Source organism: Maylandia zebra, linkage group LG4 (genome assembly GCF_041146795.1).
Source record: "Maylandia zebra isolate NMK-2024a linkage group LG4, Mzebra_GT3a, whole genome shotgun sequence".
NCBI lineage: Eukaryota > Metazoa > Chordata > Actinopteri > Cichliformes > Cichlidae > Maylandia > Maylandia zebra.
The window spans coordinates 7,702,376-7,728,610 of NC_135170.1; the positions used below are offsets into that span (position 1 = coordinate 7,702,376).

Here is a 26,235-nt window from a genome sequence, read left to right on the forward strand (position 1 = left end):
AGCCAGACCAAGATACTCAATATGGTGAAAACATTTTTCGGTCGAATTCCTACTAATATTTCATCCATACTAATATTTTTTTTGATTGCATGCACTTTTATTCCACCTATTTTCAGGCTGCACATTCACCAAGGATCAATTAAATAAGAGTAGCTGCTATCACGCTGAATCTTACTGATGCTGTTATAAAGGATTTACCTCTTTCTTCGACTAAATTAATAAATAATCAAAAAATAACATTACAATGCATGGAAATATATTTTTCATGACTTATTTAAATACATTGTTACTCTTTAAACCATTAAATATAATTAACTATGAAGTAATACATCAAATAGGTCTACGATCAAATATTACGATTAAACACTGGTGAAAATCAAGAAAAGACAACCTTCATTTCAAAAGTATTATTCAGTTTTATTTCAGGATATCAATAATAATTCAATTTCAGCCAAAATAATAAATAATCTGGTAATAACATAAAAACATTAATTTTCTCTTTGTACCTTAAATTTAAGGATTTCGTCTGATTTCTTGTGCCCTCCGATGAGTTGCAGGCGTGTGCGGCAGCCAGCCAATAATATCATCGGAAAATAAACCCATAACGAACCATTGGCTCGGTGAGTTTAACCACGTGCCAACTGACGTCACCTGATTTCTGCAAATAATTTTCCAGACCACGCCCACACAAACGAAGTCTTTTAGAGTGCTTATTAATATTCATTATGTTAGACACTTTTGAACGCAAATAAATGCGGCATCCACGGGGATGAACTAATTGAAAGTAAAAATAAAAGTACAAGAATATATAATGGCTAAGCAGACCATCTGAAACCAGGACAAATATAGTTTTATTATCTCTCTTGCAGACAGAGAAAACAACATTGATATGTAAAAATAATAATTAGTTTCTCTTTGGCCATATTTCTCTCCACTAACAAAACATGTAATGTCTTTTAAAATCTTTAATTATCATCACAACAGTAGAATAGACAATATTCTTTGTAACTCTGGCCACAGGATCCTGTGCACTTTTTTATTTATTTATTTTTATCTTTTTTAAGCTCCCATTGGTTCTAAAATTCATTCACATGTGCAGACTTTCCTTAAATTAGATTTCCTGCATCTGTACCACAGTGCCTTCTTAGTGTCATAAAACATAACTGCATTTGCTTTTGGGCTTCAAAGAAGCATTATGGAAATCATGAGTGTAACGAGTCAATTGAAACTCAATACAACAAACTTTTAGTATTACCTTCTGTATTCTTGTAGTGTTGTAATAGAAATTAATTTGGCTTTGTAATATTGTTGACACAGTCAAACACACACACACACACACACACACACACACACACACACACAATGTGAAAGGGGGGGGGAGCATAACTCTTCAAAGAAACCCAGAAGCCACGATCAGTTCGGTGGGACTGAGAACAATGTTGTTCCACCAATCTCTTGCACTTCTTTTGATAATTCAGGTACTGGATAGCTGCCCGCATATTACTTATGATAATAAAATAAGAAGTGTCATTTGGCTTGCTAAATGGCACCTCCACATATGGGCTATGTTTACTCCCAAATGAATTAAATACTTGTCACACACAATAGAAAAAAAATGTCACAAAAAACACACCTAAGGCAGCCTATTGGCCATCACTTCAGTAACATCCATCCCTTCAGTTTGGCCCTGTAAAATAGCTTTGGGACTGGAAACATTCTTTTTGGAAAATCAGATTTGTTTTCAGTCATTTCAGTATAGACCATTTGATCTGCTCCTTGGCTGATTGCAAAACCTGCAAAAGTAAAAAAAATGAAAGAAAATTATATAATAACAAAACATGAATGACAACTGCTTTATAAACAAACAGAAAATGCAACCTTTGTGTAGTATGCACATATATCATTTAATGTGTTTATTCTAACTTCTGATATGTATTTGGTTTAGGCATCAGAAATAGTTCGTTTTAGGAAAAGATTGGGTTTAGACTATAGTAACTTAGTTATAACACTGCTCGTTCTGTTGCTCTCATATATGTGTTACAGAAGTTTTTGAAACCTTAGCACAGTCCAGTATTACCCTTTACATTACAATATAATGTCAAAAAGTATCTTACCGTAGAATACAAGTCTGTTTAGTAAAGGTAGAGTGGTTCTAACGCTTTACATAACTGAGAACTCCTGCACAGTAAAGCATGGTGCTACAGTACGACTGTTTAAACACTAGAGGGCAGGCTGAGCTTATGCTCACAACCATGTGAAGTCATGCCACCATGTTAAAGCGCAACAAAATCGTAATACAAAACACATCTTTGTTCTACTGCCACTAAATAAATACAGTGGGTTAATGTTTTCAAAATCTACATGTTTCAACAGCTTGTTCTTGTATGTTCTTTACTGGTTTATCTTTTAACTGTTTTTCAGTCCTTAGAAGAGGTTAAATTACAGCAGTGAGAAATCGGCCAGCAGGTGGCGCACTAAGCTCAAATTTAAAGGCCCTTGATTCAGTATGGCATTTAAAGGCAGCCTAATGTGCAGCGTGTCTATTGTGTTGATCACGTAAAAACGTTAGATGCACGTTAGAGTCAAGATATACCGCAAGTTGTGTTTAGTCAATAGCATTGCATTGGTCAAGATCTACAAGCTGTCAAATTTCTATCATCATGTACAGGCAGCATAATTAGAAACTAATGGAAATGAGATGAGAATGTCAACCAAGGTATGAACGTTCATAGCTTATAATCTTTTCAAAAACTCTTTTAATTTGAGTAAATGGGGAAAACACACGAGTGGACATGATCTCTGAGTTTAGTATTCAGCTCTCCTCCATCTGTCCATCAATCAAGATAAATAATAAATGTGCATGCCAAATATTCTCGGCCAAAAAACTAACCGCAAGTTGCTCTCCGATGCATCAATCAGCGCATGAATGAATGTCAGATATAAAGCACTTTAGCAGAAAAAGCATTAAAATGCTTGTATGAATGGGTGAATGAGGCAAGTTGTAGAAAAGCACTATATAAGAACCAGTCCATTTACCATGTGACTAAAACTTTGGAAATATGTGAGGTCAGGCATTGTCTGTTATAGCTCAAAACATAATTGTAATTGCTCAGTAAGCAATTGATACGTCAACTAGAGAATCTCCTCTTCTGCCACTAATGGTTATCCTCCTTTTCTTCATTGTGGTGTGTCAGTTATAGAGCATTAGCTTTTTTGGGGGTGACATTATTAAATGCCTTTATGTCCTTCCAGTGCCTCTAAAACAGCTCCGACCCACTGAAGGATTGACTTTACAATTAAAACTGCCTTGAAAAGACTGTTGTTGCAAATTGGTGCTATATAAATAAAACTGAACTGAATTGAACTGCATTTGTGTATGCATGTGATGCCTTCATGTTTGTGTGTATAGCTTTGGCAATGATATTCACAGAGTCTGTTTGCTTGTGTATTACCTGAGCCACGCTTTGTTCAGTTAATGGGTTCTCATCCGCCTGTAATCAAAATGACATGAAAAAAAGTCAAATACTTAACAAACACACACACACACACACACACACACACACACACACACACACACACACACACACACACACACACACACACACACACACAGTGCATTAGATCTGTGGAACAAAGAATAGCACACTATAACCCAGTGACATTCAAACAGTGCTAGTTAACAGTTCAACCAGTCACAATTCATAGTGGAGCTTGTAGCCATGCTTGTGGTGTAGCTTCAGGGCAAGCACCGTCTGGTATGCAATCATTCACTTTAATTATCTGATTGACACAGTTCCCAGAGAATAACTCTTTTCACTTGGATGACGTCTTCAGTGTTACTCTAGCGCCACCAGCAGGTCATAGTTATCAAGTATAGAAAAATAACATGTTAGTCCACATGCTCTCCCACCATGCATTTACCTTTTCTGTTTTGCCCATTCCTCCTTCCTCCCTTCACTGAGTCTTACTCCTTCTCATCCATTCATTCTTACTCTCTCACTCACTCACTCTTTCTCTCTCTCCACGTCACTATCTTTCACATTGGCCTTCTTCCTCTCTCACCCTCGGTCTGTCTGTCTGTCTACAGCAGCTGGCTCCTGTCTGTTTGTGCCTCTAGGTTACCGGTGATGTAATCAAAGAGGACGAAGCCATAGGCTGGCTCTGACATTAGCTGACACCAATCAGAAGAAGAGAGAGAGGGAGAAGGACAGGAAGAAAAGTAAAACAGGGAAGAGAAGGCAAGAAGCAAGTCAAAAAAGCTAAAGGGAGCTACAGCAAATCTTGATGTAGCCGTTCTAATCAGACCAAACACCTGCATTGATTTGTATTTCTACAATCTAACACACTTGTTTTCTGTTTGAATTTCCAATGGTTATACTGATACAATAGGTTTTGGGGAATAACTGACAGAAATCTTACCCTGTAGTTGACTTTCTGTAGGACCTGCTGTGGATCACTCTCCAGAATCACCCTGGCAACAGGAAAAACAACCAATAAGGGTAGAGTTCTGTATAAGCAGGACTGGGATTGCTTATGGGATCATGGCATTTTACATACTAAACATTTTTTTATTTTAATAATAGAAATACCTATCATCATTTTGCCTATAAATATCAGGCAAAATGATCAAAAGGAACTCATATTGACTATTCTAGTTGGATAAACTTTTCTTTCTCTCACCCCCCATCAATGATTTCATCCACAACAAGAAACACTCCTTCCATGTTTTCCAATAAACACCTCCGCTCCACATTTTTCCTGCAGGATAAATAAAAAAATTACACGCGTCATTAGATACGTTACTTAGGATCTCATATGATCATCATCATTTTAAGTTAAAGTTTTTATTCCTCTAACTTAAGTAACTTAAAGTATTCACATTTCTGGCTTTTTAAAAACCCATTATTGCTTTATTTTTATTTTTTGCCCTCACAATAGCTCAATCTCTCCTTAGTCTCAGTTACTCACACACTGCATTACTATTGCATTGGTTCCCATAGTAACCATACCCATCATTGTTTGACTAATGTTGCAATAAACAGTGAGGGACTCTGATATGAGCTTTAACAGGTTAAAATGAAAAAGGAGTACTATTTGTCATTTAGTTTAATTTATTTATTAAATATAATTATTTATATTTCACATTATTTATTATAACACTTTGATGCTACTGAGGCTACATGGAGGACAAAAGCTCTAATTCATTTGCATGAAGAAAAGTCTGAAAAAGAAGATTGTGAATTTCTCTATTTGGGCTCTGATTACCTCTGTATTGTTCTAAACATCATTACAAAATATCAATGAAACCACTCACTTATGCAGTTTTTGTTTTTTCTTGAAAACAAAAAACTTTTTTTTGAAGACGGTACCTGAGGATGTGACTGGTGGAGTCAAACAGGCAGTTAAGTACTGACATCAGCATGAGCTACCAAGAAAAAGAAAAGTCAGTATATGAGATACAAAGATATAAATCAATGCAAATTGATGTTAAAGCAGAATCAATTAGATTTCATGGCCTAAATAAGCTAAATACTGCACATTCAACATATACCAGCTTAGCAAAGTATATAGGTCAGAGGTGTCGAACTCCAGGCCTCGAGGGCCGGTGTCCTGCAGGTTTTAGATCTCAATCTGGGTCAACACACCTGAATCAAATGATTAGTTCATTATCAGGCTTCTGGAGAACTTCAAGACATGTTGAGGAGGTCATTTAGCCATTTAACCTGCAGGATACCGGCCCTCGAGCCCTGGATTTCGACACCTGTGATATCGGTGAATATGCTGCTCATGAGAAGTGTTCTTTTATTAATCATTATAGGTTTAAAACTTTCCAACCAAGCTGTAACCCAAAATAATCTCCACACAACTGCAACATATAGAACAATCCCTGAAAATAGCTTAAAAAAATCCATAAATCCCACAGGCTGTACAAATGAAAGAGACTGTAGCTAACTGAACCTTTATGGTAAATGTTACTGCCCTGAAGCACCTCAATTTGAAGAGCAATTACTAGACTAATTAAGTAGATTTCATGGAGTATCTTATTTTTCCTTGAAAATAATCTTTAGCATTTTACAATAGAAATCATTATTATGTGAAGGTATCGCCAAGTTTTCAATTGTAGTGTATAAACACACAACTTTTTCCAGGTTTTTTTCCGTCTTTACTTTTTTTTTTTGCATTGCACCAAAGAGTATTTATAGAAACACATAAATATTATATTTATGTATTTCTATAATACATAATACAATAAAATATATTGTATTTTGTCTACAATATATTGTAGACAAAATACAATATATTTTATAGTCTTATTTTATATTATATAGTAATATTAATATAATATAATATTAACATAATATAATATATAATATAATATATAATATAATATTAATATATATGTAATATTATAATATGTATAATATAATATAATATTTTATAGTCTTCTAGAAATTTGGACAATTGACTTCATTTGATTAACTTTAAGGAGTATTTTACTTCTAACACTGAATTATTAAAGTTCAAATAACCCCCAACAACGTTCTAACAGAGCAAAGAAAACCCCAGCACTGTCTTTGTTTCTTATATTCCTAAAATGTTCATTCTTACTTTGGCTCAGTGTCCAGTGGACATGCTGACCTATTCAAGGTTTTTTGTTTTTTGCTTTCTTTGCCTGTTTGTCTTAATGTCAGTGAAACATTAATCTGACTCTGAGAATGCTGCATAAGAAATGCAACCTTTCTGTGACACCAGAGCAGGCAACTGAATTTAGAAACAACAAGTAATTACCTTTAAACTGTCTTGTGTGCCTACAGCTGAGAATTCCATAAAAAAATATTGATATGAGCCTAACTCTTGTTAAGAGGTTACTACTGTAACTTATGTGATTTGTGTGAAAAATAATATTGGATGAATTTGTTGTTTAAGAGCTGAGAAGAAACAAGAAACCGTCTGGTGACATGGAACACATGCCATTCTGCCTTCAGAATACAAAGCAGAATAAAATTTAAAAAAATAAATAAAAAAATAAAAGCACGCTTATGTGAGTAAACATTTGAACAAAAATGACTGAGCTCCTTTTAAAACATATGCAGATAAACTTGACGTAACATATTCACAATGAATTTTAATTTTATTACTGCAGATGTACTTTATTGGCAGACAAAATTTAATTCACCTCATTTTCCTGAGCACTTCCCACAACGTAGAAGAAAAGATCTATACTGCTCTTGTACACGATGGTCATGCCTTCCAGAAAAGCTATTTCATCTAGATAGAGAATGAGACGTGACAGGGTTAGCATAAGCATGACTTTATTAATTTGCTTCTATATAGAAGTGTAAAATAAAGTTTATTCAGTGACACAACTGCCAAATATATAGTGACAGGCAAGCAAAGGGGTGAGAGGGAAAGAAGGCAGAGACGAGTGACAGAAAAGCAATTAGACAGAAACTTGATATAAAGAGAGGAAGGAGATGAGTCGGAGAAACAAATGATACAAATGAATGTTGGGAAGGAGTGGAACTGATAGATAAAACATAAAAGGGGAGAAGAAAGACAAAGCAGAAGTGGAGAAAATAAGGAATGAAGATTAGGACAAAAGGAGAGATAATGGCAACGTGTTAAAGAGGCCAGGGGTAGAGACTCAGGTATCAGTTGGGTGAAACTTGGAATCCTACAAAAAAGCTTATGGGTAGGTCAGGTTTTTCATCCAAAAGAATGAAAATCCAAAAGTTTTACAAGGGTAATACCAACTACAGCGTTCTGCCACAAATAATGGTCTAGCATGGTTTGGCGGGTGGAAACCAGGTCAATGTAAAAAGTGATTTAGGTTACAAGTGACAAGAGAGTGTGTAACAGTCTGGACACTGGAGACGTCTGTGAACATTCAGCACAATACAAAGGGAGGGAGCGACGGGTGGGGGTGGGGGTGGGGGCGCATGCATCACACACCAGAACAGATCTACATAAAACAGAAGAGAGTGGAACTTACTGTCTGCTTTGTGTGTCTTGTTAAAAACATTCCTTTCAAAGGTTTTCTGCTCCTTCATGGAGGGGTAAAGCTCTGGGTCATAGTACTAAAACAGGAACTTTTATGAGTGACTCAGTTTACTTACATAGTGCGTTGCTAGTAAATTCTAAACTTGATAGTTAAACTTTACCACTTAGTATTTACTGTTACAAACAATGAAATCAACTCAATCAAATGCACCCCTAACCCACACAAACATATCAGCGGCATCCTTTGCACTCACTGTTAGTTACTTTAATCAAGTTGAAGCTGAGAAATCTTTTCTCAGGTTTATCTACTTCGGCCATAGCCACTTATTATTTCTGACTGTAGGTAGACGACTCAGCTGGTGATAATCAGGGCAGTCGTTATTTGTGAATCAGTCACTGAAAACTCAGATTTTGTTTTGTTTGGAAATTTCCAAGCTAGTTGGTAAGCTAACTGACTGGTTTCATATTTACTCTACAGACATCGCTTGTCCTATTTTCTGTCTTCGCTTTTCATTCACCCCCCCCCCCCCCCACACACACACACACAGCAGGTGACTGTCTCTCACTGATCCTGGTCCTGATTGAGGTGCTTTGAAGAAAGGACGTTCTTCTACCCTACTCTCACTAAGTGCTGCTCTTAATCATCAGAGGTCTCTTTCTAATATTGTACAGCAATAATTATTTGGAACAGTTCTGAAATAAACATTGCAGATGTATAAGACAACAATAAGGCTGATCAAGGCACATCTTAACAAATATATTAATGTGTTCCTCAAAATACTGTTTACATTTTCTACAAGAAAAAAGTACAAAAAATTCAGATACAGGGCTTTGAAGTAAATTTAAATTACCCTCAGTAGTAAATGGTTATTGTTTATTGTGCAATGTAAATTTCATGTTTAAGTCGTATAAAACTTATGTCCCATATTGTGACTTATTCATGAAAGTACTCCCTTTCATATTTTTGTCATACAAAACAAAGTTTATATTAAAGCGCTTCCATTTTTTCCCTTGTGTAAAGACCACATTGAACTCACCTTTGACAAAAGTCTGTTTCCATCATTGTCGAGAATAAAAACTGCTTTAACTGTGTAGAGGGACGGTTCCTGCAGCGATAAACAGAAAGAACATTGAAAATATTTTAGCTTCGCTGAGTCATCTTGGGGAAACATCTTGAACATAATAGCATAGCTTCAGTCACATCTGTTCCTCTCATACCTGGATAACACTTAAAAGAGCATTGCAGCAGCAGCCTCTTTTAAATACTCTCTCATCTACTTACACACACTGAAGCTGCCCAGTCCAACCAGTTTCTACAATTTATGCTGCAGTTTATTCAGTGTTTTAATCTTTGTTGTTTATCCTGGTTTGTTTTACAGTTTTCCAGTTCTGGGAATTATCACATATTTCTACTTAATACATTTTCCATTCTCCTGCATCCACATCTAGACAGCTATCTGTCCATCCCTGCGATGATTTTTCAGACCCGGGACAAAGTTCTGTTATGCACTGACTAGCACAGATTCACAGTCAGAGTGTATCACAGAACTTAGACCAGACACTTAGCTCATCCAAAGTCCAGTATTCCAGGCTCACATAACCAGAGTCCTAAAGCTGTAGATGGCTCAGTCTATCCTTCATTTGATCAAACGTGTTTCTTGTTATGTTGATGCTGACTGAACTTTAAGTGATGAGTAAACATACACGGACATACTCCAACATACTGTAGTTATAGCATATAGCATTTGTAGGTAAACACTACATAACCAATGACAAGTACTGCAAGTCTTTTACTTTAATTTGTCATGTAACGAGGTCATTCTTAATACTATTTTTTACTCCTTTCTTTTCCTTTCTCCATACACCCTGGAAGCAGGTGAAGATGCAGCAGAAATACCTACTCTTAACAACATTCTGATTAGCAAAGTGCACGTGAGGTGTATGCTGACAACTGACTGAAGGAAAGCTAGCAGCTAGCTCAAGTCACAAGGCAAGGCCATAAAAATAAAGACTATTATTTGCTACCAAGTGCAGAAGGAGTTCTCAATATTTTTCCAGGAAACCAGAAACTCTAAAGTATAAAAAGAATATCTTTGATCATGGAGTGTAGGTTATGTCAACCTATAGCCCAATACATATTATATTAAAAAATGTTACATCAAATAGTTTTCATTGGGTCTTCAGAACATGTTTTAGCCGGTAAAGATGCCACTGAATTATGAATTAGTTACTAGGAGACAAATGTACCACTGTCCAATTAAACAAATATGAGTTTCAGGCATGAGAACAGATCCTATATGCTTATGTCTCTGTTCTTAGCTAGTTTGCTAATGGCTACAAGCACGAGTACATTCAGCAGTCACCTAGTTAGTAAGTTTTATTAAGTGCTGAAGGGTCCAGGTGCAATATGTCAGCCATTATTAAGTATTGTGCAGTCTATGTTTAGATAAACAGCAAACTTAAACTCATTAACAGATATCAAGCTGAAGAATCATATTTTGGAAAGAGATTTGAATACTGAAACTTCTGGTGCAATCTGCCTCTGACCCTGTCTTTCATATCCACATTGCATAACATTATGATCACTGACTGGTGATATGAATAACACTGATTAACTCTTCATCATGGCCTCTGTTCCACCAGAGAGTCTGGCAAGGGCCAAATTGTGGTGGCTAGATGACTGTCAGAGCATCTCCAATACTGCAGCTCTTTCTTGGATGTTCCCAGTGTATAGTTTTCAATATGTATCAAAAGTAGGGATGGGTATCGAAAACCGGTTCTTGTTGAGAACCGGTTCCCACTGTTTCAATTCCTTGGAATTGTTTGCCATTTTTGCAAACGATTCCCTTATCGATTCCAGTCGCCCCGAATGACGTCACCACGTTGCGGAGCGTCATTTACCTGGCAGGAAACGGCGCCTAAGCGGCTTAAACGCTCAAAAGTTTGGTTATACTTTATGAGAACGGATGACAACAGGGCAACTTGCAATACTTGCAAAGTAGATATTTCATTTGAGGGAGGAAACACTGCGAATATGCAAAAGCATTTGCTCACAAAACACGCGATGACCTTAAATGAATGTCGTGATTTTAATTCCGCTCCGGACTCGTGAATCTCAACCCAGCAGCAGCGGTAACGTTTGCACGTCTTCTCCCGTTAATGCGGCAGGTAAATAATCAACTAACAGTGCGTATTATGTTAGCGCGATCCGCCTTATTACAAAACCTGCTATTACTGTGCATTTAGTGACCATGATGAGACAGAGTCTGGCTGGCTCAGATGCTGGCAGTTCTCGCTGCAGTCTACCGGTAGCGTCTCCTTTCAGGCCAGGATAGACGAATGTGACTAAGTTTGAGCAGTGACTAAGTTTGTGGTAAAAGGCTTGCACCCATTTGCCACAGCAGATGCCCCGATTTTCGGTAAGTGAATGTATTTAATTGTAGGCAGGGACATTACTGGATATTCTTGTGTAATTGCTACAGAATAATTTATGTTATACTTTGTTATTCCTACAGAAGAATATTTATTTTATTATTTTACAGTTTTTTTTTCCCCGGGGACCCTGTGACACCCCATTGAAGAGCCATAGGCTGGATCTCTTAAGATCTCACTGTTGGGTTTGTAAGGCCATGCTACTCCTAAATTTCTATCTTGTTCAAAGGGAAGATATAAAACAAAGTTCTAAGCTAATTGACTTTAGTGTTCTCCTTTTTTTTAAAAAGAATCAATAAGAGAATTGATAAAGAATCGAATCGTTAAACAGAATCGAAAATGGAATCGGAATCGTGAAAATCTTATCAATACCCATCCCTAATCAAAAGTGGTCCAAGGAAGGAACAGTGGTGAACCAACGTCATGGGTGGCCAAGGCTCATTGATGCATATGGGGAATGAAGGCTGGTCTGTGTGGTCGGATTCAAGAGACAAGCTGTTGTAGCTCAAACTGCTGAAAAATGTAATGCAGATTCCGATAGAAAGGTTTCAGAATACACAGTTGGAGCATCATGGCCGCAGAACACTCAGGATGCCATGCTGACCCCTATTCACCGTGGAATGTGGCAACAATTGGAATGTGAATATCAGAATTGGACCTTTGAGCGATGGATGAAGGTAGCTTGGTCTGCCAAATCTTTGAATTTTTTTCACATCAAGTGGATGGCATGTATGTCACTTACCTGAAGAACACCTGGAACCAAGATGCACTATGGGAAGAAGACAAGCTGGCAAAGGCAGTGTGATGCTTTGTTCAATGTTCTATTGGGTTCTGCCATTCATGTGGATGTTACTTTGACAAATACTGTCTCCCTAAGTAGCCGGTCTTTAAGTGATGACGTATCAACCCTGCTTCTGGGTCCAAACTACTCTGCGTTTATTAAGGCTGTTGTGTTTTTAACATGTTTTAATGTTTTGTATCTTGTTCTATTTAATCTGAACAAGCCCCTAAAAAAAGGCAGTGATCACTGTCAGCCTCTGTTTTTATTACCACTATACATTTTAAAGCTCAGTTTTTAAAACCTTATGATGTAACTACAGCCCAGCCCATGCAACAGTAAATTAATGACTAACCTCGTATTGTGGATGGGTTATCTCAGTTCTCCTGACTGAAGTTTGGTCCATTTACAGCATCTTGCCATGCGATTGCATGGTAGGAACACAATTTGCAAAATAAAGGATATTTTTAGCTGATGCTGTAATAAAGGAAATGCTAAATGTGGCTCATTTTAAAGTCAAACATTGATTTTAATAAAAAAAAATGAACTGTACTTTATCAATGACCTCTTTGCTGTTTGGTACGGAGCCCCTCTGATGACATGGTCCAAAATATAAATAAATTGTGGCCACAAAATACTACTTCGTGCCCTTGAAATAGTATAACGTGCCCACGAAATACTTATTTGTGGCCACAAAATACTATTTCGAGGGCACGAAATAGGTATAACGCACGCACGAAATGCTAATTTGTGGGCACGAATTGAGTATAACGTGGCAACGAATTATGCGTTTGTGGCAACAAAATAGATAACGTGCGCACATCATATTGATACAATTCCTGGACAGCTGTGTAGAGACATAAGCATAAGAGTAGGCTAAACCTATACACCATGGACAGAGACAGTATGATTGAGTTTTATTTTAGGCTGGGAATGAGCTACAAATGCATTTTGAAAATCCTGGCATTGCAAGGAACCATTATTACGGAGAGACATTTAAACAGGATATTAAGATAAGATAACCTTTATTAGTCCCACACGTGGGAAATTTGTTTTGTCACAGCAGGAAGTGGACAGTGCAAAAGTTATATAGCAATTATTATTATTGAGAGCCCAGTTGCTTTACAGACGTAAGTACGACCTGGACGCCGGGATAGATTTTATTGCCAACCAACTGCAAGGGCCTGGGAAGGATCACGGTTATCGGTCAAGTGTTTTGTGCCCACAAATTAGCATTTCGTGCGCACGTTATACCCATTTTGTGCCCACGAAATAGTATTTTGTGGCCACAATTTATTTATTTTTTGGACCATGTCATCAGAGGGGCTCCGTAGTTTGGTGATCTATTATGTTTCTTTTTTGCTGAAGGGTTGTCGGATGTTCAATACTGATTATAAATTTTACCCCTGTGGCTGATACTTTTATTGTCCTCTTAATTTAATTGTTCTGGTACACTGTTATAATGTTAAACTTTTGAAAATATTTTGTGGCTCATCTACACCTTTTGGACTACAATGTCAGTCTCAAATCTCTGAGATCAGTTTTGAGCTGCAAAACTTGCGCTTTGTGTGGAAGCACAGTTAGCATGAACAAATAAACGGGGTTTAGTGATTTATCATTGTAATAGATTAGTCTCCTCTTGCTAACCACCTTGGCCAACATGTTGAGAAGATAACATGAGTTATTAATAACTCCTTTAGTACATTGACAAGCAAAGCTCTAATGATGATGGAGATGGAGAAGCAACAGCAGCTCTCACCATGTCTGGGCCAGTAAATTGGGCTAGCTAACCAAGTACAGACTTAGCTGGTTTAGCATCTATGTGAAATGAATTTGTTGGCTGAATATTTCACTTGACCTTTTTTTTAATTAATATTTTTAATCCCCTGTGTAGATATTGAGAGTTAACCATGTCCCCCAGTGTTTTAAATGTGCAACTTATAGTGGGGGGTTTTTTCTGAAGGATCAGTTGTTTTAAATGACTCCACTTAATAACAGTGATCCAAAAGAAAAGAACCAGAAAAGGCCAGATTAAAAACAGATCATGTAAATGTAACTTTAATTTCACAGACATGCAATAGTAAATAGGGGGTGTAACCCTGTTATTAAGATGCAAATGCATGAGAAAGGAGCAAGACACATACAAGGGGCAGAGATGAAACCAGGGAGGCAGGAAAAAGAAAGAATGAGTCTGAGAAAGACGCATAATCAAAAATCTCAACGGAAGTGAAAGAGCAAGATGGTGAGAAGAAGTAAGAGAAAAGTAAAAGAATTACTCAGATAATTTACATTAGCTAGACATAAATCAAATTATACAGCTGGCATTGTAAGAATCATACGCTGACGATGCAGTTCTGAGTATTATCAGAATAATGTACTTATATTACTTTATTTAGGATGTCAATTTAGAATTGTAGTTACAGTTACATTTATCCAAAAGTATTTGGATAAATATCCATCAGTGCATGGATGGGGATGCAGTAGGCCAACATCTATACCAGTAACATTTGGGCAGTAACCAGTGGCATCTGTAGTATTTTAAAGAGTTGCATTTTTACATGACCTACCTTATACACGAGATACATGTTTTTATATTTGACTTTTGCTATTACTTTTCCATTGCTCACTTTTAGTTGTAAATCAGCCAGTTAATTGTAGAAGATTCTTACTTTAAACATCAATATCAATATAAACCACGATCTCTGAACATTTAGCCAGTGGAAAATGGTTGTAACACAACTAAAAATAGTACACTGATATCAATAAACACATTATCCCTGCTTTCTGTCCTATATATGAATGTATTCCTCTTATAAACATGTAAGCAGCAATTTGGTGCTGTGGCTGTTCCAGCCAATTTAGAGCTGAAAGAAAGGAATGGAAAATGTGAATCTTTCACTTAGATTAAGTTACTTTGTTGTAGTACACATGGTGATTACTTGAGTAGCAAAGCCACAATGTAAAAATACTCAACACTCACAGACTACTTACACAGAAACTACTGACTAGAAAAGTGTAAATAGATAAGTATATTGAAAGTAACAGCCCTTATATTATATGATATTCATTCATTATCAAGTAGATTTCTCCTGTTATAGATATTCGAGTTGGGGCTGTTGGGACAATAAAGGATTTTGTATGTAAAAAATGCCAAAGTTCTACAGTAACATGCAGTAAAATGCAAAGTTTCTTTAAAATACTTTAGTAAAATTACATAAGAAAGCTACTTTTTGCCTTTGCTGCATATTGTTCAACAATATATAACAAAGCAAAACATTGTGTAGGAGTATCACTAGTTTTGTATGCAAAATGATGCAATTTACGGTCCTTTATAAGGAAAACGATGATAAGCAGGCTAAGATCATACTTTTAAGAGCCGAGAAAGAGTAAACCAAGAAGAAAGAATTAGGACAGATAGAGGTATTCTGGAGAAGCACGGATGAGAGAGAAAGAGAAACTTACACTCACACACGCAGAGAGAGAGAGAGGGCGAGAGGGAGTGAATAAATGGTGCGCAGGGCAAAAGAGGAGCGAGCGAGCGAGAGAGAGAACAGTGGACGTGGCACCTGCTCTGGTCTACACGTCAGTCCACATATGCTCAACACACGCAGGCATTTAAATACGCAGACCGGCTTTAACCATACCGCTTGTTCCATTAAACACTACAGTGTCCGCTTTACACGCGTGATCCGTGCAGGAACCGAAGCTTTGCTTGATTACCGTGTAGCGCCATCCTGTTGCGCTCCACGCTGGACTCTGTGTGGATAAGTGTGTAACAGCTGTGGGTCAGCCGCTCCACGGTAATGGAATTTACTTCACAACGTAAGAAGTTGTCGCGCTGTCAGCACCATCAGCAATAATATTTGTACATATGACATACACATAGAAAGAAAAAGTGTGACTTTAGCTTCGTGACAAACAGTTACCAGGCCTGCGTGTCCACAGTCAGCTCCAGTCCGAGTCCACTAGCATTAACTTAAAAATAAAAGCTGTTTCTGCTTTATGGACAATCTGCACCCAAGCCCCCCTCCCAGCCTCCCTCCCGCCTGTCTACCACCCCCCTTCTTGCCGAACACCTTAACTGCTATAGTGCAACAAATGTCCCGCACACTGCTAACCAAAATATATAAACCGCCGAGCACATTAATATCCCATCCACCTGGAAATGAAAGCACACTGGTTCCCGTTCTAGTTGGTGAAACGGCGGAGAGGCTCACCGGAGACGTGGAATCCATTGCTGCTGCTGCTGCCGTCGCTCCGCTCTCTCGGTGTGTTGACGTGGACAGCTCTGAGCTGTCACGCCGAGATCAGCGCTTTTATTTTTTTTCTTTCTCTTCTTTACGGAGCCGCCCGGGCGCGCTCACGCGCTCGCAGCAGCCAACCGGATAGAACCATAGGAGTGAAGCGCGATCCCGACGCTTCGCCCTCCTCCCACTTCTTGTCTGTCTGAGCCTTTCACGATAAAAGTCGAGATGCTCTTAAGGAGTCTACTCTGGATAAGAGCAGTTCATGTGCCACATGTAGCAGGCGGCAGTCAAACACACCACCCCGCACATGCTAGTTCGATCCACATCTACAGTAAAATCATTCCTTGATCCAGTTATTTACTGCAATACTTTTCCTAATCCTAGTGTGGTGATGTCACGAATATTCCACGGGGGGGATTGGTGGAAAGTATTTTTAGATCTTAACAAGTTAGATGTGGAAACTGTTCTTTGTGCATTTCTGCTATGATGTAGAAATATAATGACAGCTGACTGGTGAATTTGGAAAAGCAAACATTGTATTTTTACAGTGTAAGAAAATCACAGTCAAGGCTTTACATGTTCCGCTCTCCCTGTAAAATGAGAAAGATCACAAATAAAAACACTGTAAACCTTTTATAGAGGTAATTGGTTATTCTTTTGTGTTCTATTAGAAAAACGTATTCATTACTAAAATCACATTCTTTGTTTGAATGATTCAGCTGAAATGTGAAGTGCACTGATCATGTTAAGTGGGGGTAGGTGATTATATTAAATACTGTCAAATCTATACGGTAGTCAAACCTCTCTCATATAGTGCTATGTACCCAGATCTTACCTGCAGAGACATCTCAACCTTAGGATCCTGCAGTGCATATAGCCATAGTCACTTCATTTGCATCCCACCAGCCTATACTGTTCACAAGCTCATGCCTTTGTTGTCACCACTGTGTTGCTGTCTCTTGTTTGATCCCCCATACTTTTGCAGATTTGGTCAAATAACCCCATGTAGGTTCTACATTTCTTTTTTTGTCAATGACATAAAAATGCAACAAGTGTTTGTTATTGTGGATTATGTAAGGACTGATTTTTACAGAAATCTGGTACTTTGTAACCTGCTGTATTTCTCCATAAAAGTAGCTATTATGTCTAGTAGCTGTGCTAATGTTGCTATCAATACCTGTATTGCAGAGATTCGAGGATTCAACCTCTAAATGCTCAAAATATGCATGATTTTCATTCCTGACACTTATCTGCACATTAGAATAAAAATAAATACAGAGCGTGAAGAATGAATATCCACACAGATTGTCAGTTGACCTGATATTGGCTGCTTCTGTGCTTGCCCCAAATATCTATTTTATGTTCTGTAGAAGACAAATGTCCTGTACATGACATTTTATGCAACTTTAACTTCCCAAATCTATCCCAGCTGACGTTGTTCACTCTGGACTGGCTTCCAGTCTGCTGCAGGAAAGTTTTGTTGTTTTATTTATTTATTTGTTTAAGATTCAATTAATCTGTGCATTATTCTTCATAACCAAGCAAAATAAAAAATTACTAACTAAAAGAAATAATGGTATGGAGCACAAAGTATAGCATTTGAATCAAGAATATAGTGATGCAGAAGTAGAGTAAGATGCAGAAAAAATATATAGAAAAAGCACACTGAAACTGTACTTCAATAAAGTACTTTTTGGAAAAGTTACTACCACTCGTCCTATCCATGTTCTCATTCAACTGCATTGGGTAGTGGGGGTGGCAATGTCACTGTGGACAAGGTCTGGGTGCTGTCCAGTAAAGGAAATTTTCACTGGTAGAGAACATGGTGGGGAATGTGACTGTATCTAACTGAAGATGGTGAAGCAGCAACCCTGAGGTGATGAAGGCAGACCCATCATTTGAAGTAGTGGTCACACATTCTGTAGCCCTCCACTGCAACCCTAAGGAGATCCTGAGACAGCTGGAAGGAGCTAAGCAGGATGGACGGAGGACCATAAGAGGGTCGCAGAATACTCACAGCAGGATGTAATCTTAGACCTAAATCGGTCACTGGTGACCTGGTAGATGTGAAGAGGTTAAGCAAGCTGTACAATTAACGGCACCGCACAACACACTAAAATAAATAAATAGATATATAAAAAAAGTCCAAATTTGACACAAAAACAATCACATTTGATGAACATACAAAACAAAGGAAGAACAACCCAAAGAGCCATTTCAACAGTTATGTCTTAGTTTTTGCACATTGATACATGAATGTTTTAAATAAAAGGCGATTACTGGCACAGCACTTTGTCTGTTATGACTGGCTTTGAAGAATTACGAGCTTTTTTCGTGATGGCTTGCAGCACAATGCTTCCTTCAGAATGCCATGAAAAGAATAAAGATTATGCTCTCCTCCTCTGCATTTATCACGCTTTGTAAAGAGTGATAAATGCAAAGATATGAATTACTCCAACCATATCTCAAATTCATTTCTGGTCTAGAGTGATCAGTATGTATGAGCAAGGTATGTAAGTATACTGTTTCATATCCACCTCCCACAGAGGTCTCACTTTGTAAAATGTCATAGCTTGTGGTCAGTTTTTCAGCTGCCTCAGCCAGCAAATCTCACTATCAATGACAAAGGTCTGACAAAGGTCTCTCCTGGAAATTTAAAACAACAAAGAATAGAATATCTGTAAAATTGTTGTGGTTAATTTGTACTGGATCAAATTTGGTTTGATCCAGTGGGACTATTTATTTGGAAAGGTTTGAAAGAATTAGATGCTGGTTGAGAGATGAAACACTAGTATAAAATTAATTGTAACGGCATTAATGGAAGAGAGAAAATTGTGTTTTCAGATTAATGATGAGGCAGAACCATAAAGCGCTTTGAGGGCTCAGATATAGAAAAGCGCTGTATAAGAACCAGTCCATTTACCATTTACCATATTATTGTTGATATGTGGAACTATCTAAATCCTCTGTCCAAAAGGTATCATTCAAAGAAATCATAGGACGTATCCAGAGGTTTGTACCTTGAAGTCAAATAATTATCACTTGTTAGTATTTTTGAAGACAACACCTGGAGGGACAGAAACATTTTATTTTACGGTACATCTATTTCATAAGTTTAGTTTTACAAATTAAGATTGAAAACATGAATAGGTAACCCCAAAACCATTCCCTTCTTCTGAATACTCAAATTTATTTTTATAGTTTCAGTAACTATATACAATTGAGAAAACAAAATAAAAATATTAAATAGATTAAATCACAAAGCAACTATGGGTGCCTTTCAAAAAAAAACAAAACTTTTTTTCCTGTGCCACGCGTGGACTCTGTGTAATATAATCGATTTTACTGAATACAGTCGAAACTAGGTGCTAATTGATAAAAATAGCAAACGTGGCAGTTTAACTAATGTAAAACATTTTAACATCCTAAAATATGCTCCACTTATTGACTGAGTACAAAACACAACGGGCTACAAGTGAGTGGTAATAAGAGGTATTAGTAAGGATACTTCAGTGTTCCCAAACTACTGCGTGGACGAGCGCGCATTCTCGCTATTAGGGATTGCGCGCTCGAGCCAGTTCGGCTCTGAAGCGTTCTTCCCCATTTCTTCGTCCCCCGTTGCACTCTGGGAAAGCTCGTGTATTTATCGCTTAGAAAAGATGGCAGGCGTGCAGCCGCCACCCCTCCGGAGTCTGGATGATTTCCTCCTGTGTTCGACCCGGTTCGCCACGCCAGATGTGCGTAACTTGGACCGCTGGAATAACCGCATCATTAACAACCTGCTTTACTACCAGAGCAATTATTTCCTGTGCGTGCTTGGCTTCCTGCTCATAGTGGGGTAGGTTTCGTTGTTCTGACGTGGTCAGCACCCCCCTCTCACACTGACCATTCTCTCTCTCATTCTAGTAAGCAGCAAAGTTTATGAATTTGCAGGGTTGTGCTGAACTCCTTTTAGTGACTTGCATTTCAGCAACAGCCAAAACGAACAGGCTCCATGATCATGACATCGTCTCTTGGCCATACAGTTTCACACACGAGAGCGAGACACAGATTTGGAGTAATGAACATCTTAGTCAGATCTGCCAACCTCCATTTCTCGTGGGAATGGAAGAAGGCAGCTGATCTCAACGATCTGTTACAGCACGTTAAAGGAAATGCCACACAGTCCGAGAACTAACACATTTCCTTCCAGTTCTATCCTTAAACCCAAAATTTGAGGTTGTGCACCAAGAGTGTGTGTTGTTTGTTTGTTTTGTTTGTTTTTATAGAGTAGCAAATTGGGAACAAACAAGTTTTAGAGACCGGACAGTGAGCTCATAGGAAGGATGAAAAGCGTATTAGAAATAAACATCAAACCAAACAACCTCCACATTGGTTCAAGTTTAATTACTTTAATTGTGGACAGACCTCCTGCCTCCATAAACGTGCACTAGGAGAATCTTCTGGACCACACTGAACCAAAAGATTCAAATGCAAGTTGTAACTTTAAGGAGTGGAGCAGATGACTTGGAGGCATATCATCCAGTTTCAATTTGACTAATCAAGATCATCTTCTTATGTGACAAGTACATAAGGTGATGAAAGAAGCTTGTAGTAGTTTCTCTTCTGGCACAATATGGCTTGCTGGTATGCACCACAATTTAGATTATTTACACTGAATGTAAGAAAAGCACTGTTTGTGTTTTTGTTTTTTTTTCCTCAAGAAACTCAAATTACTTTCTTTAGGACATTGAATGCACACACTGTTCATCTGCTGTAGACAGTTTTTCAGACCCACGTTTTTGTTGAACTTTGAATTTAGTTTCCAACAGGACTGCTAACATATTCAATGAATTCATGTAGAGTTACTTTATATAGTACACTTAGTAATATCCAAAGTCTGTATATGACAATAACATAGAGAGTGAATCAGGACAACGTTCATTACAGTTAGTCCAAATAACAAAGGCAGACGACAGATCAGGGGTCTGTACCAGAAAGCAGGATCACTGACCAGTTTCTTGGTCTGAGTGAACGGGGTTTAAGCAGCTGATTTCTCAGTGACTGGCAGAACCAACAGAGAATCTCTCAGTAATACTTGTTTTTTCCTTATTAAGCATTAAGCTCCTAGGACCTGGCGTCCACATATGTGGACATCACATTTTGGGTTGTCTGGACCAAAATACTAAATTTTGCTCTACAAGGACCTGATATCCACTTACGAGGATATTATACTGCCACTGTTCTATCGAAATTTAAAACTAATTTCTTCATATGTGGATGTCATTTTTTTCAGAACCAAAAATCAGGTAAAAAAAAAAATCACGTAATTCTTTATTTTTACAGTCATCAGGTCCCAATCAGCCCAAATAGCAAAGAGAAATTGAAAATGCATGACATGAAAGAGTTCGGGTCTTTGGAGGTCAAGATGCTAGTCTCATTATGTATATCCATTACTTACAGTTATTCCTGTCTCCTCTCAGGTATTTCGAGCCCTTCCAGCTTTTCACTGGCATGACGGTGGTCACCTTGTTGTTCACTGGCTTTGTCTGGGCTGCAGAGAACCAAGCTCCTATTCGCCGTTTCCGTAGAAACCACCCAACAGTCTCTATGTTGGCCATTCTTGTGGCTAGCTACCTCTTCATATCAGTGCTGGGAGGAGTGGCCGTATTTCTGTTTGGGATAGCCTTCCCTATATTCAGTAAGACAGAAAAATACACACTAAATCGTATGCTGCAAATTTGACCAGATTATGAAAACAAAGTTTGGCTGTTTTGGGAACCTGTGAAGCAGGCATTCTTTTCACAAGTGCATGGGCTTGGTTTTGATAAATCAACATCTCTAAAGACTTTCCAAACCACTGCCATGTGATACATTGGTTTGCTTTATTAGCACTGGAGTCAACACTTGTGAGTTAGTCTGACCGATCAGTAAATTTGTCTTCATTGTTGTTTATCAAGTTGCTTTTTAAAAGACATTTCTGGAGTAGCCAGGCATTAAAGTCCTGATGCATGATGACCAGCTCTACCTACTGAGCCACAGCTAGGTGGTAGAGCAGATAGCATCATAGCCTGCATAACAGCCCCATCTTTACTTCTGTATATGGTGTTTGCCGATCAGTCTTGGTGTTGCAATGTAAAAAACGTTGATGTTTTGACTCTGTCTCTTGCTCATATTTAAATTGCGAGAAGTTATACATATACTGAGTTTTTGTACCTGTGCTTTGATACAAAATAGGATAAATGAGGAGTTGCAGGTGAGCATTCTGGATAAAAAAAAAAGAGAGATGAGACATTAAAAGGACACGTTGTAAATTAATGGTTATTCATTATTGGGTTGTACAATTCTCTCATTGCATTAAAGGGAAATAGTATGACGTGTAAAGGCTTCTTGCAGATGACAGCCTCACGTTTCTGTTGGATTCTCCTGAACCACTTATTGCTTTGTCCTTGGGTTTTCATAGCAATTATAACTCAGGCCATAGGTTTGTTTGTTAGGAAGTTAGTTTAAGTTCTAAAATCAAACTTATGAAATTATGCTGTGGGTAGAGCCATCATATTTTTGGGTTGTCGCTCTAGAAAAAGACTTAAAATTCTAGCCAGAACCACAAAGTTATCAACTTTTTTTGCACAAATTTGCAAAAAAGCAGCTTGTTTGGGGAAAACACAGATAAGGTTCAAACATAAATCGAAGCATGAAAAATTATAAATATTATTATAAAATAAAGGCCTTTATTATTAGGTAATGTGTTACAGATAAGAAAATAGCTGCCTGGTCATCCAAAGATAACATGATTGTTTTTTGGTGTCAATATGGACAGCTGCTGAATTTGAGCAGAAGCTAGAAGAAGGAAAGCAAATAGTTTGCAGAACTTGTTGAGGACTTATTGTGTGTCTGAATGCAGTGTGTGTGGGTCTTATTCAAACAAGAAGCAGAAAAGTTCTGTTGTACAGAAAGTCTTGTCTCTCTTCTTTCCAGTGGTTCTCATCCATGCATCAGTGAGGCTCCGCAGTCTGAAGAACAAGCTGGAAAACAAACTCGAAAGCATTGGTTTGAAGAGGACTCCAATGGGAATTCTTTTAGAGGCCTTGGGACAGGAGCAGGAGGCAGGATCCTAAACAGAATGAAGAAGATGATGGTGGACAATTGGGGGGAGAGATGAAGGTGAAGATGTAGGTGGGCGATAGCAGGGAGAGAAAACAGAGCATCACAACATTACCATAGCGAGAGAGGGGGAGTCAGCCAAAAAATGTCAAGTTGTGATTTGGTTTGTTAACTGATCAAAATCAGAAGTAACAGCATGACTGACAGGTGACAGTCTCAGAAGTCAACAGATATGAAGTCATTTCTGGTCTGTCTTTGCACTTTAAGCACATTGTTTTGCAAAGTCTGTCAATTCACTACATGTGAAGTGATGTAACCATGTATTTAGCTTTCTGTGGATGATATTTCCATAGAGCTTGATAAACTCTAAATATTTCTGGAAATTACTTAAAAAGAAAAACACATACACTCTCAAAGTGGCTTATTTATATCCGTCCAGTGTGTAATATCTAGAAAATTTATTTTTACATCAAAATATGTATTTTGAAAAGAAAAAAAAGAAAGAAACAAAACCATGATTTGTGGGTTTTATTCTGTTGTGAGATCTGATGCCACAATTTAATTTTGTCCTCTGCACTCTTCAAATCAACCGTCTGAACCAGAACAAAAACTGTGCTGCATCCTGTCTCACACTGAATACCAAGTAATCCTTTTTATTTCCATATCCTAAAGTATGACAAAGCTTATTCCTAAAAGCTGTCATATGAGATTATTAGCAGAATTCATGTTAAACCAGCCCAGCCTGTTTACTTTGAATAATGAATCTAACCGCCCAAGTATCAATCCAACCATGTTTTCCTCATACAATTACAAATCAATTGTATAATGTTAACTTCAAAAATGTCTTCAAATATATTTTTCCCTGATTTTTAGTACTCTACTGTTTTCAGTTATTTCTTTTCCCCGTTGACATAATAGTATTATTAGTACTAAAAACTAAAACATCTAGGTTGCACAGGCAAAAACCTCAACTTAAGGCTTCGCAGTGGAACTTGTGTATTCAATCAGCGACTTTAGAGTGGCTACTTCCATATTTTATGTCAATTCTTTGGTAGAGCTGAAGTGTAACGTCCAAATAAATCTGACTGTCCTGCCAATACGGGACATTAGAAGTCAAAATTACAAACTATCTATCAATCCATTTGTAACAAGGCAATAAATGTAGTGTAACCTATAAACATTATAGCATTTAAGCTAATATGGTTTTGTGGAAGCAGCAACAGAAATTGACTTTATAAGATGGATATTTTGTATTAATACAACAAGCAGAGCCAAAATCTTGAAACACCCTTGGTATTGTAGTAACCCAACCTGTATTAACCAAATTTTTTTATAAGTCAGTTTCCTGTTTTTGGTGCTAAAAATGGGGTTGTGCTACAAGAAAATCTTGGTGTGATATGAAGAATGAGGTCAGGATAAATCTGATTGATTGTAGAAATCTTTGAGGACCAGTAAGTGCAGAATAGGTGTATGAAAGAAACAAATTAATATTTAAAAATAATTATTATATCTATTTTCTCAAGAAGAATAAGCTTTACTCACATAGCTCCCCATTACATTCCACATCTTCTTATCACTGGGATTGCCCAGTCTCTCAGTGCTGACAGCTGATTAAACCATTTCAGGAGGAGATCAGTAAAGTAAAATTTTCTTAGAATTTCTTAATAAAGTTTTGTTACCATAAATAAAATGCATTGCCTGCTTTAAGAGCATTTGTGGTAACAGTACACTTTTCTCCTAGCCACACTGATGTGTCTCAGCACAGACTGTCTGAAAATCTTCTTCACTATTTTTCTGGACTGTAGAGAAAATGTTGATAGACTTTAGTGATCTCGCTTGTGACTGAATATATTATTTTAATCCTATTTGTGACTTTTCTTCTGTTCATTTCAATGCAAGTTTGCAAATAATGCTTCAAAAAGGTTCCTCCAGTACTGTTCTCTTTAAACCAGTCATTATGAAGTAAACAATATAAGATTTTGTTTATGTGTGCACTTTTTAATGTTTAAAGAACTTGTTACCCTGTTGTATATGTGCCATTACAGATTTGAAAATCTCTGTTAGTACAGGTAAACACAGCAATCGTGATTCTTATAGATCCTGAACAAGTCATGCTTCTGCTAATCTTTTTTTTAACCATCAGCCAAACCTCTTAATGGTTGGTCTGACCCTGCTTCACAACATAACTTTGGACACTTAAATCCGAGCTGCAAGAATGTAAATTGAAAGAAGTTTGTTGAATGACGATAAAAATGTAACAAATCCTGAAGTGTTGCCTTCAAATCAGCTTAATGTTTGAATTGTGTTTCTTGAACAATGTCCTGGAATGTTTATAGCATTTTTTTATAAATAAAAAAGAATGTCAAACTGCAGTTTGTGCTGATTTTCTAGTAAGCAATGCCAAAAATGGAATAAATTCAACTAAATTAATGTGCAAAAAAACATGATATAGAGATTTTCAAAGAACCTTTGGTTTGTCAGAATGATGTACCAAGTAAATATCTTACAGTAAAAGTATGACAGCGAACGCCAGACAGAGGTCACAGTCAACTAGTTGGCAGGTTAGAATACAGAAGAAATTATATCAATCTATCTTACTTCACCAAATGTTATAAAAAGAGGCAGATTTTAACCTAGGTCTGTCCTTACATTGTATGGCTTTAATGTGCTCGGCTGTGGTTATAGAGCTGACAT

General features: G+C 37.4%; 2 protein-coding genes across 3 annotated transcripts; one reads left to right on the forward strand and one right to left on the reverse strand.

The window, feature by feature from the left end:
• Window positions 1-396: 396 nt before the first annotated feature.
• Window positions 397-16,554, reverse strand: copz2 (COPI coat complex subunit zeta 2). 2 transcript variants are annotated; one of them, XR_001167946.3, is made up of 10 exons: window positions 16,429-16,554; window positions 9,039-9,107; window positions 7,994-8,078; window positions 7,178-7,269; window positions 5,370-5,425; window positions 4,681-4,758; window positions 4,420-4,471; window positions 4,063-4,171; window positions 3,453-3,491; window positions 397-1,793 (listed from the first exon to the last, which is right to left on the reverse strand). XR_001167946.3 is itself a non-coding variant. In XM_004568629.4 (9 exons), the coding sequence occupies exons 1-9, from the start codon at window positions 16,444-16,446 to the stop codon at window positions 1,746-1,748; spliced, it is 537 nt and encodes a 178-aa protein (XP_004568686.1). In that variant the 5' UTR covers window positions 16,447-16,554; the 3' UTR covers window positions 397-1,745. The 2 variants fall into 2 exon arrangements, 1 of the variants encoding a protein (XP_004568686.1); XM_004568629.4 differs by lacking the exon at window positions 4,063-4,171.
• Window positions 16,555-20,075: 3,521 nt separating this feature from the next.
• Window positions 20,076-25,913, forward strand: praf2 (PRA1 domain family, member 2). Its single transcript, XM_004568630.2, has 3 exons — window positions 20,076-20,296; window positions 21,921-22,138; window positions 23,416-25,913. The coding sequence occupies exons 1-3, from the start codon at window positions 20,118-20,120 to the stop codon at window positions 23,553-23,555; spliced, it is 537 nt and encodes a 178-aa protein (XP_004568687.1). The 5' UTR covers window positions 20,076-20,117; the 3' UTR covers window positions 23,556-25,913.
• Window positions 25,914-26,235: the final 322 nt, after the last annotated feature.